General features: G+C 37.9%; 1 protein-coding gene across 3 annotated transcripts; it reads left to right on the plus strand.

Annotated features, from left to right (window-relative positions):
• Nucleotides 1–310: 310 nt before the first annotated feature.
• On the plus strand, nt 311–14,878 carry LOC108266112 (myc box-dependent-interacting protein 1). Of its 3 annotated transcripts, XM_047155918.2 has the most exons (20): nt 311–597; nt 2,065–2,145; nt 2,267–2,321; nt 2,422–2,516; nt 3,115–3,210; nt 3,319–3,429; nt 3,583–3,675; nt 4,467–4,552; nt 6,675–6,750; nt 6,856–6,911; nt 7,100–7,144; nt 7,577–7,646; nt 8,212–8,334; nt 8,458–8,550; nt 8,696–8,713; nt 9,083–9,283; nt 9,579–9,614; nt 11,673–11,732; nt 11,859–11,960; nt 12,236–14,878. In XM_047155918.2, exons 1-20 carry the CDS (start codon nt 511–513, stop codon nt 12,335–12,337), a joined length of 1,686 nt encoding a protein of 561 aa, XP_047011874.2. In that variant the 5' UTR covers nt 311–510; the 3' UTR covers nt 12,338–14,878. The 3 variants fall into 3 exon arrangements, with proteins under 3 accessions (XP_047011874.2, XP_047011876.1, XP_017324611.2); XM_047155920.2 differs by lacking the exon at nt 9,083–9,283; XM_017469122.3 differs by lacking the exon at nt 7,100–7,144.
• Nucleotides 14,879–15,180: the final 302 nt, after the last annotated feature.

Consider the following 15,180-nt stretch of genomic DNA (forward strand, 5'->3'; position numbering starts at 1 on the left):
TAATGCATGTCTTTGGACTGGGGGAGGAAACCAGAGTACCTGGAGGAAACCACCAAAGCATGGGGAGAACATGCAAACTCTGAGCATACAGGGGCGGAGATGGGATTCGAACCCCCAATCCTGGAGGTGTGAGGCAAATGTACTAACCACTAATTTTATCTTAAAATAGTCTTGTCCTAATTGTGTATGGACTGTGTGGTTATGTGTAAACGTGCATTTTTTGCGAACCTACTCGGTTTTTTTTAGCATTTTTAAGGCTATGGATATCCGGGGTACATGCGACCAGGCAAACCCCGCCCACAATCTAAAAGAGTCGCTGTGCCTTTAAGACGACGTTTCATCTGCGTGCGCGTGCAGGTTTCCCTATAATAAACGGGTATTATTTTTATTATCGTTAACGGCCCACGAAACGTCAATCGCGTGTATTCTCGTGGACAAGCGTGCGATTTCTCAATGCGTTAGACATTTTAGCTATTCAGACTACCGTTTAAGAGATAGAAAAGAAACAAAATGGCTGAGTTGTCGATGGGCAAAGGGGTTTCCGCAGGAAAAATAGCCAGTAACGTGCAGAAAAAAATAACCAGGGCTCAAGAAAAGGTAAGGAACCCGATTACGTGTTCATCACTAAAATGTCGTTGCAGAAATAATTCATCGTCTTTTATTTTAAGGCTGAATAATCGGTTCTCGATTTTGGACAACCGTGTCCTAATTATCCTGTGTGATGACAGAATTGCGTTCACCAATGTCACATTATTTATGCCGGCCCGTTTAAAAGGGTCAGAAAAGGCTATGCTAGTACATTCAGATGACTGAAGGATTAAACGGAGGAAGCTCTGTGTGCCAAGGACGCAGGCCTATAATACAAAACATAAGATCTGAGGTTTCCCCTTTAACTGACACTGCAATGGGATCTGTTTAGTATCCTGCAGGCCAGCTGTCTCTCAGTTTGAGCCCCAACCCCCCCACAAAAAAACAAACAAACCAAAAAAAAAAAAACCATTTATATCATTATGACCGAGCCTCCCATCAGTCAGACATCAAGGGAGCTCTTTTGAAATGATAATCTGCTTCCTTTGTGACACTGCAGTGTTTGCATTATTTGCAGGGATACTATAAAGGTGGCATGTGGGGACAATTCCAAGGATCCTGTGTGGACAAGGGGGCCATTGGGACCCTAGGGATTAAAAATGTTTCATTGATTCAATGCATTTTCCTGTCAAAGGGCCCAAAATTTGTACTGGCAGCTCTGGTCATTAATACCGACATGAGTGATGTAAGCAATGCTTATGGACACTTGTCCTCATCATCTAAAAAGCAAGCAGTGGCATGGTGGTGCACATGGTAGTGTTATCTCACAGCTCCACAGAGTGTACATTTACATTTATGGCATTTGGTAGAGCGACTTACTCATTTATACAACTGAACAGTTGAGGGTTAAGGGCCTTGCTCAGGGGCCCAGCAGTGGCAGTTTGGCACGTCTGATCAGCAGTCCAACATCTTAATCACTCCAAGCTGCCACTGTTGGACCCTTGAGCAAGGAAGGCCCTTGCCACTTTGTGTGACTATTGTATGTGTGAGCATGGTTTTTCTGGGATAGGATCCAGGTCCGTTGTGATAAAACAGATAATGAAGATGAATAAATAAACGAATCGAACAAACAAGTCAACAGTAAATGTTATTTTAACAGTCTCATGTCAACAGTGACTCAAGGACTGATGTTTAGATTTTGTTTCTGTCTTTTAAAGCGATGTAGTCAATTTTGATCATTTTAAAAGGGAGCATGGTGATATTACATGCAATATCCTTAGCGCAACGATTACAAAGTTAGTTCGGTTTTGTTCTGTCCAAAACTGACCAGGTTTTGTCGCGTAGTTTAAAGTGAATTATTGGCGAACAATTATGGAGTTTCCTTTTGCCCATCCTTTTGCCCAGGATCAGTGACAGTTACACACATTAACTTAATAAAGAGGTCTGCTTATATAAATATACTGAGAATGTTTTTTTTGTTTTGTATTTTTTGCCCCTGTAATATTGTCTATAAGCAATTAGACTCTTATTTTTCAGGTTCTGCAGAAGCTTGGCAAGGCAGATGAGACCAAAGACCTTGCATTTGAAGAAGGCGTGATTAACTTTAACAAACAGCTAGTAAGGACTCACAACTTTCTTTTCTCCTTGTGCTATATATTATTTCAACATTGTGCTTTGTCCTTCTTCTTTCGTCTCTATCTGTATTTCACATTCATGTCTGCTTGATTTCCTCTTGTAGGCTGAGGGCACCAAACTGCAGAGAGACCTGCGAGCCTATTTGGCTGCTGTGAAAGGTATTTTTATTACATTCAGCTCTCCTATTTTGTATTGTGGGTTATTATTCATTATGTATATCTTTCCTTTGGATTTGCTTTTCTTTTTGTTATTCAACAGCGATGCACGAGTCTTCCAAACGTGTGCAGGAGTGCCTAGCTGATATGTACGAACCGGAGTGGTATGGCAAAGACGAAATGGACTCTGTTATAGAGGTTACTGCTTTATCTACTCTGTCATTATCATTGTGGTGGCCACAATATATATATATATATATATTTTTTTGTCCCACAGCATTTGTTTTTCTATGAACTTTTATCGCAAACACTACTTGCTGTATTTATGCTTTATGCTTTTGATTTTAGGTTGTAAAATCTAGAATAATTAGATTTTAAAATTTGTTTCCTGATTCTATACAAAGATATATATATATATATATATATATATATATATATATATATATATATATATATATATATATATATATATATATAATTCTATACTTTGAGCTGTGAGGCCACTTGGGTAAAATCAATAGAAATCCATGCATACAGTCTCTCTGGTGCAGAAACATCATCTCAATGAATAGAATTCACTGGCCATGTTTGTGTGTCACATTTGTCTTTTGAACCTTTTTCTCAATCTTAGTTATTTTTGATATACTGTACACTTACTTTAAGTGGGCTTTGTGGTGTTCTGTTACTGAACTTGCATTATGTAGAATTAGTTAGTGGTTAGAGTATAAATCGCAGAAATGTAGTTTAAAAAAATGTAATATCTATAGCACATTTTGCACTGCTGTGTGTATTGCAGGATTCAGACCTCCTGTGGACAGATTTTCACCAAAAACTAGTGGATCATGCTTTAATCTCCATGGACACTTATTTGGGCCAATTTCCTGATATTAAGGTAGTGAAACTGATGCTGTAACAGATATCAGGCATTCAGACATTTGCTTTAGTCTTCTTGCATAAACACATACCTGAATGAGCTTGTGTACTATAACTCCATTTTTAGGCCAGAATAGCGAAGCGTGACAGAAAGCTGGTGGACTACGACAGCGCCCGCCACACCTATGCTGCAGTAAACAAGGGCAAGAAGAAGGAGGGAGGGATTAAAATTTCCAAGGTAAGCGTGGATCGACAAACTTTTTGACATTCATAAGAACAATAGTTCCGTTGATCATGTCCAAAGGTGTCTTGAACAAATTCACTATGTGGATGTGTTTGTTGCAAGAACCAGTTCTCATTTTTACATTTCTTTTTGTCTTGTTTTAATAAGCCTGCATCTTTGTTGGAGAGGGCCACTCCGGGATGGGCACAAGGAATTCTATCTGCTCATAATGTCGCTCAGACCAACCTGACCAGGTGTCAGGTAATTACACAGATTAATTACACTTATTAGTTGATCGGTTGCATGGTGCTGTACTTACAAAGACGCTTGCAACTGAATCATAAAATCGAAGCTCTATCAAGGCTCCTACACATCCTTGAAAACATGGTAATATCATGGAAAGCCATAGAAAATGGACAATGTCCTGGAAAAAGTGTTATGTTGGACTATTAAGCCATCATACATTCAAAGAAATGATCAGGCAGCGATGACCTATGCCCATTGAGTGTCCATTCATAGATCTGCATGTTGTAGTTTAGAATGCTCAAGCATCACATGTGGAGACATGAGCATTATAATGAAGCATGCAACAGAGCAAGGCTACATGAAAATACATTAACTTCTTTAATGTATTTTTAAAGAAGTCTCCAATTTGCAGCTGGAGATGTAAGTCATAATTTCGAATACAAATATACTGCATGTCATTGAGGAAAAAGATACCATCTAAAAATACTTTGTTTGCATCACTCATTTTGGCCATCTTTCCTCAACTTGGTACTTTGTTGAGTTGTATAACGTTGCCAGTGATTTTGTTTTCCTGCTAACAGTATTGACCAACTGAACAATGTAATATACCAAGTAAATTACCAGTATACATAATGCATAATTAAATTGTTTAAGCACTGCTTTGATATGATATTATATCCCATTATAAATCATATTGGCGTAACTAAATGTTTGTGAAGTTGGCAGGTGATTAAACACCCTTTGTTTCTTTTAATGATGATCATCTTTGTCCTCATATTGATTTAACTCCTGTATGTGTGGTATAGGCAGAAGAAGAGTTAGAGAGGGCACAGAAGGTATTCGAAGATATCAACATAGATCTTCAGGAGGAACTGCCATCACTTTGGAACAGGTAAGTGCTTAATTAACTGTCTATTACAGTCTACTGTATTTTTGTTTTTATTTTTGTTTACTTCTGTATAATGTTATATGCACCAAGTTAGGGTTACAATACAACTGATGTTTTTGTAGGGAAAAAATCAACAATGTGGTGGTGTGAAGTGGAGTTACTGTTACCACCCTAAAGTTATTTTTTTAACAGCATGTTCCAAAATGTTTTATTCCTCTCATTTTGTTTTGTTTATTAAATAATGTCATACTTTTATTATATATTCATTTATAATTTACATTTACATTTAAAGTTATTTCTTGTTATCACTTGTGTTACAGCAGCTACAGTATAAATGGTCATTCCATCACTGGCCTCTGTTTTTCTCCCTCATGAAGTTAATAAGACTAAAACCAAGCATGTTTTAATCTGATCATGTGGTGTATCTGCTGTCCCTGTAAGTTATTAGTATAGAAATGATAATGTATTACAATAAGCACATTAATATAAACCTTACAGGTTAACCTGTTGTCCTAGCTGCTGTTATAGAAAATGAATCAACACCTTCCAACCAATCAGAATTAAGAATTCAACAGCACTGTGATATAAATGATAAATTATTTTATTATGGAAAAAAATCACAAGGGAACAAATCTACTTTTTAAATGTTTACTCATATTTCACTGTAATAATCTTGGTAAGATCACATTATAGAGAATATTGCATTGTTTATGCGTTAAATATATAGTACTTGTTCAGATATGGCTCATCCTTATGCAAAGATGTCTCCTCCATGACGGCAGCTTAAAACATTATAATAATAATTATGAAATTTGTTTAGAGTTTGTAGAAAATGTGTAGTCTCCCACAAAAGTTTGTCCTTTTAATATCACAATCCCAACGCTGATAAAATTCGATTTATTTGAAACATGTAAATGAGTTTTAAAGATTTGTCTGCATTGTCCTCAAGGATAAATTGCAACATATGCAAATTGACTCACTGATCCCAAGCTAAATGTCTCTGCTGTGAGACATTTCATTTGCCATTGTGAGTGCAAATGTCACACCCATAATGCTGGAATTGCCCTGATATTATTGGGAGAGAATAAAAACTAAATCTCAATGTTTATCACTGCCCTATTCAAATGAGCTACTTATTACTACCTGCCATCAGTGATGGCTGTTTGTTTGGCCAGCTGAGCCCATGTTTGTTATTCCAGCCACTGATCACTGAGGAACACTATATAACAGCTTGGAGCATTAATGTCACCATTGTGCCAACATCCCCTTCACCAGCTGTCATTCCAGCTAGCTGTCACTATGTTTTAGCTGTTTGTTGAGGGGGGTGGCTGCTATCTGTGTTCCTCTAAATAAAACCTCAAGTAAAACCTATCTATCTAATGTGTTTCCATGGGAACTGCAATGTGCATAGTTCCAAAATGTCCTGTTCTGTGATTATTGGGTATGATTTAAGATAAGACTTTGGCCAAAAGTTATATACACTATTTGGCCTAAGGTTTGTGCAGACCAGACCATCACACCTATGTGCTTTTTGAACATCCCGTTCTAGCTTAGTTCTCCTTTGCTTTTATAATAACCTCCACTCTCCTGAGAAGGTTTTCCACTAGTTTTTATAGTGTGGCTGTGGGGATTTGTGCTCCTTCAGCCACAAGAGTATTAGTAAGGTAAGGCACTAATGTTATGCAAGACGACCTGGGGCGTTCCAGTTCATCCCAAAGGTGTTCAGTGGGATTGAGGTCAGGGCTCTGTGCAGGCCAGTTGAGTTCTTCCACTTCAACTTGGCAAACCATATATTCATGGAGCTCACTTTGTGCATAGGGGCATGCTGGAACAGGTTTGGGAAATTGTAATGCTACAGCATACAAAGACATCTTATACAGTCGTTTGCCTCCAACATTGTGCAAAGGTTTGGGGAGGAACCACATAGGGGTGTGATGGTCAGGAGTCAACAAATTTCGGGGCATATAGTATATGCTGCAAATTTCCAATGCTGTAATATTTTTGGTCTAAGCATATTTTATAATTGCGTTTTACTGCATATTAAATGCTGAATTGTGTCGACTGTTGGACAGATCTGAGGTGTTTTTTTTGTTTGTTTGGTTTTTTTTTCCTCTCTCTCCTCTAGTCGTGTTGGTTTCTATGTGAACACCTTCCAGAGCGTGGCTGGTCTGGAGGAGAAGTTTCACAGAGAAATTGGAAAGGTAATGTCTATTGCCAAGCCAAGTCAAAATGCATGTTGTACTATGTAAAAGTAGCTTATTGTTGTTTTGTGTGGACTTACTGTATGCTGACTTTGTTTTTCACAGCTGAGCCAAAATATGAATGATACACTGGTAAAACTGGAGAATGAAGAAATGTCCAGGTCAGTCATATATTTATTGATGGTTTATAAAGGTCAGAATATTGTCCAGATTAACTAGACATATTTACATTCCATTTAGTCTCAGATATAGCAGCTCAATGTCACGATCTGCTTATTATGACTGCTCTATAAAGAAACCAGAGAACTAATAAGTGAACGATCAATGAACGCCACCACCACTCTCACAGAAAAACAGGTAGCCGAGTGGAGAAGACCTCAACAATCCAAAGGAGGTAACAGTGGCAGCCCAGCAGTGTGTGTCTGTGTGTGTTCCAGGATGTGTGATTGTGTGCTATGTATGTACAGTATGTGTGTGTTTTTATTTTGTGTGCTGCTTTTTGCTGACCACTCGTGCGAGATGAGAACTTGTTAGCTTCTATAACCACAGTGTATTTTTTAACAGATATGTTTTACTCTGTCAGCCCGCTCCGAGCATGTGAGGAATGGTTTTATGGAAGAAGCAAGTGTATATCAGGCTCTTTGCATGGATTATATATATATAGATTGATATCCAGATTAAGCACTTAACTGCCTACAGAGGATACGGCTTGCAGTGCAGACCAGTGAGGCTTGGACTGGCCTGTAACAAGCATGTGTGTATGAAGTACCACATGGTCAGTGGTGTCACATGGTTAAATTTAAAATATCTGTCCTTCATCTTCCAGTGATGAAAATCAGGATGCCAATCACACTCTGAGTCTAGCAGCACCAGCTATACCTAAATCTCCATCTAAGGTACATGTAATGTTACATTGTTAAAACCCAGACATTCACTAATTATTATTGTTATGTATCATTTTTGCACTTAATGGATTACAGATTTTTTTTTGCTTTGCTTTTGTTCGAAAGGGCTTAGAATAGAGTGCGAATGTTTGAATACTTTTCGAGAATAATGAACATAAGACATTAGCATGATTGGTTTCATAGATTTCTTCAATATCACAAGTAAAAAAAAAAAAAAAAGTAAAAACTTGTGAAATTCATAATATCAGTTATAAAAAATTTACAGCTCCCTTTCTAAATATGATCTACTTATTCTTTAATTCCCAATCTTTGTCTCTCGTAACACACACCCTTGCACACTCTTCCTAACGTACTTTATCACTGTTTTAAACTGCCTTTATCAAGTCGGGCCGGGAGACTGACAGGGTCATTCTTGTTGCAGGATACGCCACCAGTTTATTTTTGTCAAATAACTGTAAAATACATAGTACAATTTCCTTATGTCCATTGCTTTGTAAGAGCACAACACAATTTTTCCCATATGCTGCTAAAGTTTGTGTGATTTGTGTGTACCCAGCTGAAACCTGCTGTTCCTCCACCACCTAAAGTCACTCCATCCAAGGATCTGAAGCAGGAGAACATTATTAACCTGTTTGATGAGGCTTCTGCTGTTGGCATTAGTGTTACATCTCCAACACAAGTCAGTATTATATTTTATAACTATGCTGTTTCCATACATGCTTGTTATATACTTGCCAGAATCTCCTAGAACATTGGAAACCATGAAAAGGTAATGCGATACTTTGTTTTTCTCCTCTGATAGTTTGATGCTCCAGCTACTAGTAATCTTTTAGACATGGACCTGGATGCACTGCAGGCAGCTACCACACCGGTAGCCGCTGCTTCAGCACCACAGGTCTGTTTCACTATGTGATGCAAAAAAGATTTCGCAATACAAACAATTTTTTTTGTTGACTATTTTGAAAATTTATATTTCTTTAAAACAATTCAGCATATGTTTTGATTTTCTACTTCTTCTATTTTACCATGATCTACTGAAGAACTGGGATTCATGGGAGGTGAGTGCACCGACTTTCAGTCTTCTTTATCCATATCCGAGGGTTGCCCTTTCCCTTTTTCTTTCAAATAATGTACACTTATTACATTACTACTGTATATATGTGTGTAAATGTCTCTATTGTTCTGTTTGTCTGTCTTCAGTATCTAATCTTCAACTCTCTTCAATATATCTCCACAAAAGAGCACTATACTATCGACCGAGACCAATACTTTGTTTATAAATCTGCAGTTATAGCAATGCTCACCTCTTTCACACTCCTTCTTCACTGCTCCCTGTGAATCATCCCTGGCCATGGTTCCACCTGGCTGCCATATGCCCCCTATCCACTGCCCTCTTCCACCTTTCCCCCCTCGCCCCCTCCCTGCAGTATACTGAAAGCCACACTGAAGCAGCCCAGTCATGGGATGATGATGATGGTAGTCAGCCTGTGCATACTGCCCAGCCTGTATATCCTACCAGGGATGATGATGGCAACCAACCAATACATGCACCAGCTGCAGAGCCCACTTGGGATGATGATGGGTCCCAGCCGATGAAGGCTGAGGGTTGGCACAGTGATGGGCCTCAGGTATTGTTCTAGATGAGGCTATGCCCATGCCTTCACTGGCTGATGAGCCAGACTGAAGGCATGCTGCTGCGGGCACCATCAGTTAGGCTTGACGTCACTTGGCATGGCAATTGAGGGCATGGTGGTAATAGCAGTAGCAGTCATAGTGTTAGTATTCGTAAGATGAAATGGGTATTATATGTTTGAGTACAGAGATTTACTTTGCTATTGTTTTGTTGTTCTGTCTGTGTTTGTCCTTCTCTTTGTGTCTGTCTCTTCGTCCATTTGTCCTCTTTTCTTTTGCTGTGTTTTGTAGGTAGCAGAAGGCACAGCTACCACAGAACAGCCATCAGTGAGTGTCCACATACACAAGCCATATTTTCTGCATTAAATGACAGTGTGATCTTTTTTGTTGCTTTTTTGTAAATTTCCTTTTTAAAATGAGAATTATTTTTTCAGATTTTTACCTAATTGTGTTATGCAGTGGGGGTCTGATAACTTAGCATTTGGGATTGTTTTTCCACCTAGTTTACTTGTTTCAATAATAATTCAGATTTTAAAGCAAAAACACAGATTCTAAGATTATATCTACCATTTAATCTTCAATCCGGTAAAACCATATAGTAATATGGCTACAAGCTGGCAGGGAAACTATGAACAGTTTGTAGCCTATCCTACATTATGCTGGGAGAAATGCAGCTATAAGATATGCTAACAGCACTGTCACGTCTCGTGACGTAAAGAAGATAGGACGGATGCAAATGCAGTTTGACAGTTTTATTAAATAAGAGAGACACAGGCAGGTAAATCCAAATCGTGATCCAAAAACGTAATCCAAAACATGCAAGAGGTCAGGCGATCGGCAAACAGGCATAAACGGGGCAAGGCAGGAAACTATGTCGTGGTCACGGAAAACAGGGTCGAGATACAAAACATGAAACATAAGCTATGACTATGAACTGGGAGTGGAGAAACCAGCGTGAACTAAACAGAAGAATCTAAACATGAAACATGACATGGACAAGAACTATGACTGTGATTGTGACAGTGACTAAAACTATGACTAACTGTGGTAAAGAATCAATACTAAGGTTCTAATGTACTATACTATATCTATCTAAGTTTCTTATCTAATATTCCGCGCCGTGTGCTGGGAGGCACGCGGTATATATACAAACATAATAGCTGACGGCTGAGGGCAATTCAGACACACATGAAACAACAACCAATGACAGAACGGGGAGGAGACATAACAGAAACATAAACAAATGCACGTGTCAAAATGTCATGATTGTCAACAAGGGAAAAGCAGGTGCTCGTGCGCTCACATGCTCCACAGCGCGCTGCTTAAAGGGGAAATCGTGACAAACACCAACTGATTGAGCTGAACACTTTTCAAATAACATGCAAATAAAGAATATGTCCTATATGGACTCGTATGTCTCTATTAAATCAAACTACCTTATGGATAAAGCCAGTGTGAGGTACACTGATGTTAACTTTACAGTAACATAACATAGCTTGGTAAACCCCTAGCAGAAATGAGTCTTATCATAGTAATCAGACAAACTAAAATGACTTTTATTAGTATTAAACATCGCTACGTAATGACTACGCCCGACTGAATGATTAAGACGAGACTGCAATTAACGGTAGAATTGTATGTTCATCGGGAATGTTGAAATTTGCAGCAAAGGCCTATAATATAGTCATTAAACCTGGGAGTATACTCAGGTTTTAGTTTATGAAAAAGTCCTTGTAGATATGACTACTTTGATCAGAATGTACATTGTGCATATACTGTACAACAAAACAATTGTGCAGTCATTAGACTTGACTATTTTATTATAGTATTCTTGCAGTGTCACAACACATTAAAGTCATTTAAACTGTACATATAATAAAGCGCAACCATATGTTATTTTATAGTCCTAAAGAATTGTCCTACAACATATTAACCAGTTTGATAGTTAGCAAGTTAGGGTAACACTTTACAATAACTGATAATAATATTATCAGAACTATTAATGATTTAAGGCATGTACTAATCACAAACTAATGAAGAACTGACAATTACAATGTGAGTCTTCTGAATTCATGTGTGAATAGCGACCACCCGGTACCCTCAAGGGTACACTTTTTATACCTTTAATCTGTATCTATTACATTTTAATGTGAATGTAATTTAACTTTAAAATTATTACAGGTGCATAGTATTAACATATAAGCTCTAATTTAAAGGTAATAATTGACAGATACACACCAATGATACAAAAGATGTAGTATGTTGTACTACTAGTAGGAGCCATGTTAGAGGCAGTAAAAACATTTTCTGAAATAAAAATGCTAACACTTTTTAGAGGAAGCAGAATTAATTTTTTATACTTGTACATTTTCTGTGTATCTCTAGACAGCAAAAACGACTAACGAGAGCACAGAGGTAGAAATGCCGCCAAACTTTCTGTACAAAGTAAGTCTAATTTACTGATCTTACATGCTTACAAACCTGTTTAGAGTTGCTGTTGTTATGTGGAGGATGGAAAACATCCTCAAACTGTTTGATTAAGAAAAAAATCCTTCCATTTATTTATTTCAGGTCCAAGCAATGCATGATTATACTGCCAACGATTCAGATGAGCTGGAGATGAAGGCAGGAGATGTGGTGCTTGTTATGATGTATGATAACCCAGATGAACAGGTCAGCACTCCATCCATTTTTATTTGCATTTTATGCATAATACATTCCAGCAGTGGTGTGCATTTTTCTAAGATCCACTTGAATAACTAGATCATCCATGCATCCATCCATCCATCTTCTACCGCTTACTCCATTTCAGGGTCACGGGGAGCCTGGAGCCTATCCCAGGGAGCATAACTAGATCATTCCACACTTAAATATGCTTTGTGTCTAACAGATTAGATCGGAACATTTTAAAGCAGAATGTTTTTTTTGTGTGTGTGGTGTTGTTGCAGGACGATGGCTGGTTGAGTGGAGTAAAAGAGTCTGACTGGGTTCAGATGAAGGATCACAGCAAAAAAGGAGTCTTTCCTGAGAACTTCACACGGAAAATGTGAAAGCCAGGATATGACTTTTGCCATTCGCTCTTCTTTCCGTGATTCCTTTTTCCAATTTCATACATCTGGATGTTCAGTGAGAAGGGAGGTATGCGAATTATCACTGCAGCAACACAGGCAGTCCACTTCGGCACATGGGACTCGTGTATATACAGAGGGGTTGTCAGAATTTGTCAGCGTATTGAGTTTTCGGTCTGTATTTATCTAATCGAAGGCGGTCTTAAATGTGTTGTGATATTGTACACAGCTATAAGACATGTACGTCCCAGTCAGAATTTACACACATCCATCTAACCTTTCAAGTCATTTCTTGTCTGATAAGTCAGTATACAACAGCTAGATGAATATAGGAAGTCAGTAAATAATACCTGTGAGTAATATAGCTATTTTACTAATATAGACGAGAAACTCTGCATGATACTTCTTGAGTAGATATAATCATATCACAGCTGAGAATTAGGAGGACTTGATCATTTCAGCATTATTTATAATAGAGACTATAACTAGCAGACCTCAAAGTACTCAAATTTATTGTCGCACTGTAGAAAGCTCTAAATATATGCAGCTAACCAGTGACAAATGCAGCTAATTTAGACAATAAAGAACAGATATTCTGCTCAGGATAAAAGGTAGAATAATGAGCATTAACACTGTGCCCTGTCTGGCACTCAGATTTTCTTAGGCAATGTAAACATGTTTCTTCGCCTCATTTCTTTATCAAATTGTTTTTAAAAACAAACAAACATTATTTTATAGTAAAACGCTACATGTCCATGACCTCTTTCCTCCAAACATGTGACAATGCAATAACGTCTTAAGTAATCTTACTTCTTCTGCCACAACTTTCTCTGAGATATTCATATTTGTTGTGATTGTAGGATTTCAGTTTCTGCTGTGATTTGTATTAATTATCCTACGGTGCATTGTTCAACCAGACGTCTGCATTATGCTTATTCAACCCGATTTCTCTGCGTTTGTAGTTTTATTTTTCTACATTGCGAGTAAAATGACCGTGAAAAGAGATCCTGGTGAGTGCGTAATGTGCCATGGACTGGACTCTCGGCTGGATTTCTTAATAATCCACAGACCTGTTGTGTTTAAGCTCTTTATGGATGCTCATCATGTGCGCATTAGTTTACCTGGGACCCTAACTTCCCTTGTGGTATCACTGTATATCTGACATGAACTTTAACCTTGTCATGATTTGCACAGTGGAAGAGATAAACCAATGCAGCCTGATTCACTCTACATGTACGGTGTACTAAGACAGTGTTTGTTTTTTTGTTTTGTTTTGTTTTGTGTCTTAATATTCTTCCTTCATTAAGACACTTCTAATGACCAAGCATGAAAGAGCTTCATTCAATCAAGCAATTATGTGTAATCTTGATTTTTTTTCTCTCTCTTTTTTTGTGTTATGCTTCAGTAAAAATGAAATAACGTCTCGGTGAAAGAGGATAAGCAAATTACTGAAGTACTTGCTGGAGTTCTAGTTGATAGGATTTGATTTGATTTGGTTAGAGAAAACACTTATGGAGTAGCAAACACGCGTATCCCTCATGTACTTCATTATAAGAGTGTATTTGCTTCTATTCTTGTGCCAGTGCATTTGTAACTGTGTAAATGGTGACATTTTGTTGTGCGTCATTGATGAAGACACATAATATTCTACAGAACACATATGTACAGTATATATGTGACCATTGTGTGAATGAGATCTAAGCATGCTTAACTCCATGTGCAGTGTGTAGACGTATTTATGTTCTCTTGCTGAGGTGGGTTTCTTGTCCAGGTCCACCTTCTGCCTCTAAGCCATGAATATTCTTCTAAATCTGTGTCGCTTACTGTCAAGTCAGCTCTAATAAATGTTGATTTAATCCTACTACCATACACTCCTCTTTACTGTTCTTCACAGGATATGGTTTAATGTTATATCTGATGATCTGAAAATAGTAGCAGTGATGTAGATTGTACATAGAGAGCTTGTTTAAATCCCTGGTGCACTATGAACAGCTGTTGATTGAGTACTATAGGACTAATATATCACTCACTCATATCGTACTGTGTTCTCAAGCAGCACCTTAAAAAAAAGGGTTCCCCAGAGATGCAGTATCATGGCCTTCCTGCCCTGTTCTTGAAACAAAGCAAAGACTACTCAGTGTGATTTACAGTTCCCTTTGATACTATTGGAACGGCAAGGCCAATTAATTTTTGTGCTATACACCAAAGACATCTTGGTTTGAGATCAAAAGATGGATATGAGATGAGAGTTTAGGATTTCAGTTGTGGATTTTTAGGATTTCATGTACATCTAGAAGTGTTAAACAACATAAAACATAGAACCTTTTGTATCAGACCAGCCAATTTGTAGGTGAGCAAAAGTATAGGAACAGAAGTCTTGACGTAAACTAAAGTAAATAACACTTAATATTTGGTTGCATATACCTTGCTTGGAATAAATTTATCAAGTCTGCAACTCATTCACATCATCAAATTGTTGATTTCTTCTTTTTGTGATGCCTTTCCAGGCTTTTGTTGAGTTGGCAGTGTGTTTTGGATCATTGTCTTGCTGCATGATAAAGTTCCTCCCAATTAATTTGGATGCATTTCTCTTTAAATAGGCAGACGAAACTTCTGAATTCATTCCACCATCACGAGATGATGGTGTGGTCGTTGGTGATGTCACTGACTGTTGTTTTTTGGGTTTCCTTCACAGTTTTCACAATGTTTGTCATCAGCTGCTGTTGTTTTCCTTGGTCGACCCATTCGCTGTCTGCTGCTCCATACACCAGCGGTTTCTTTCTTTTTCAGGACATTCCAAATTGTTGTATTGGCTATGCACAATG

This window comes from Ictalurus punctatus, chromosome 6 (assembly GCF_001660625.3).
Source record: "Ictalurus punctatus breed USDA103 chromosome 6, Coco_2.0, whole genome shotgun sequence".
Lineage (NCBI taxonomy): Eukaryota > Metazoa > Chordata > Actinopteri > Siluriformes > Ictaluridae > Ictalurus > Ictalurus punctatus.

Bases quoted from the DNA above. Each gene is read 5' to 3' on its own strand.
- LOC108266112 (XM_047155918.2), top strand. From the start codon at position 511: ATGGCTGAGTTGTCGATGGGCAAAGGGGTTTCCGCAGGAAAAATAGCC. The intron at 2,322-2,421 runs GTATTTTTATTA...GTTATTCAACAG, and splicing joins CTATTTGGCTGCTGTGAAAG to CGATGCACGAGTCTTCCAAA. The intron at 11,961-12,235 runs GTCAGCACTCCA...GTGTTGTTGCAG, and splicing joins ATGATAACCCAGATGAACAG to GACGATGGCTGGTTGAGTGG.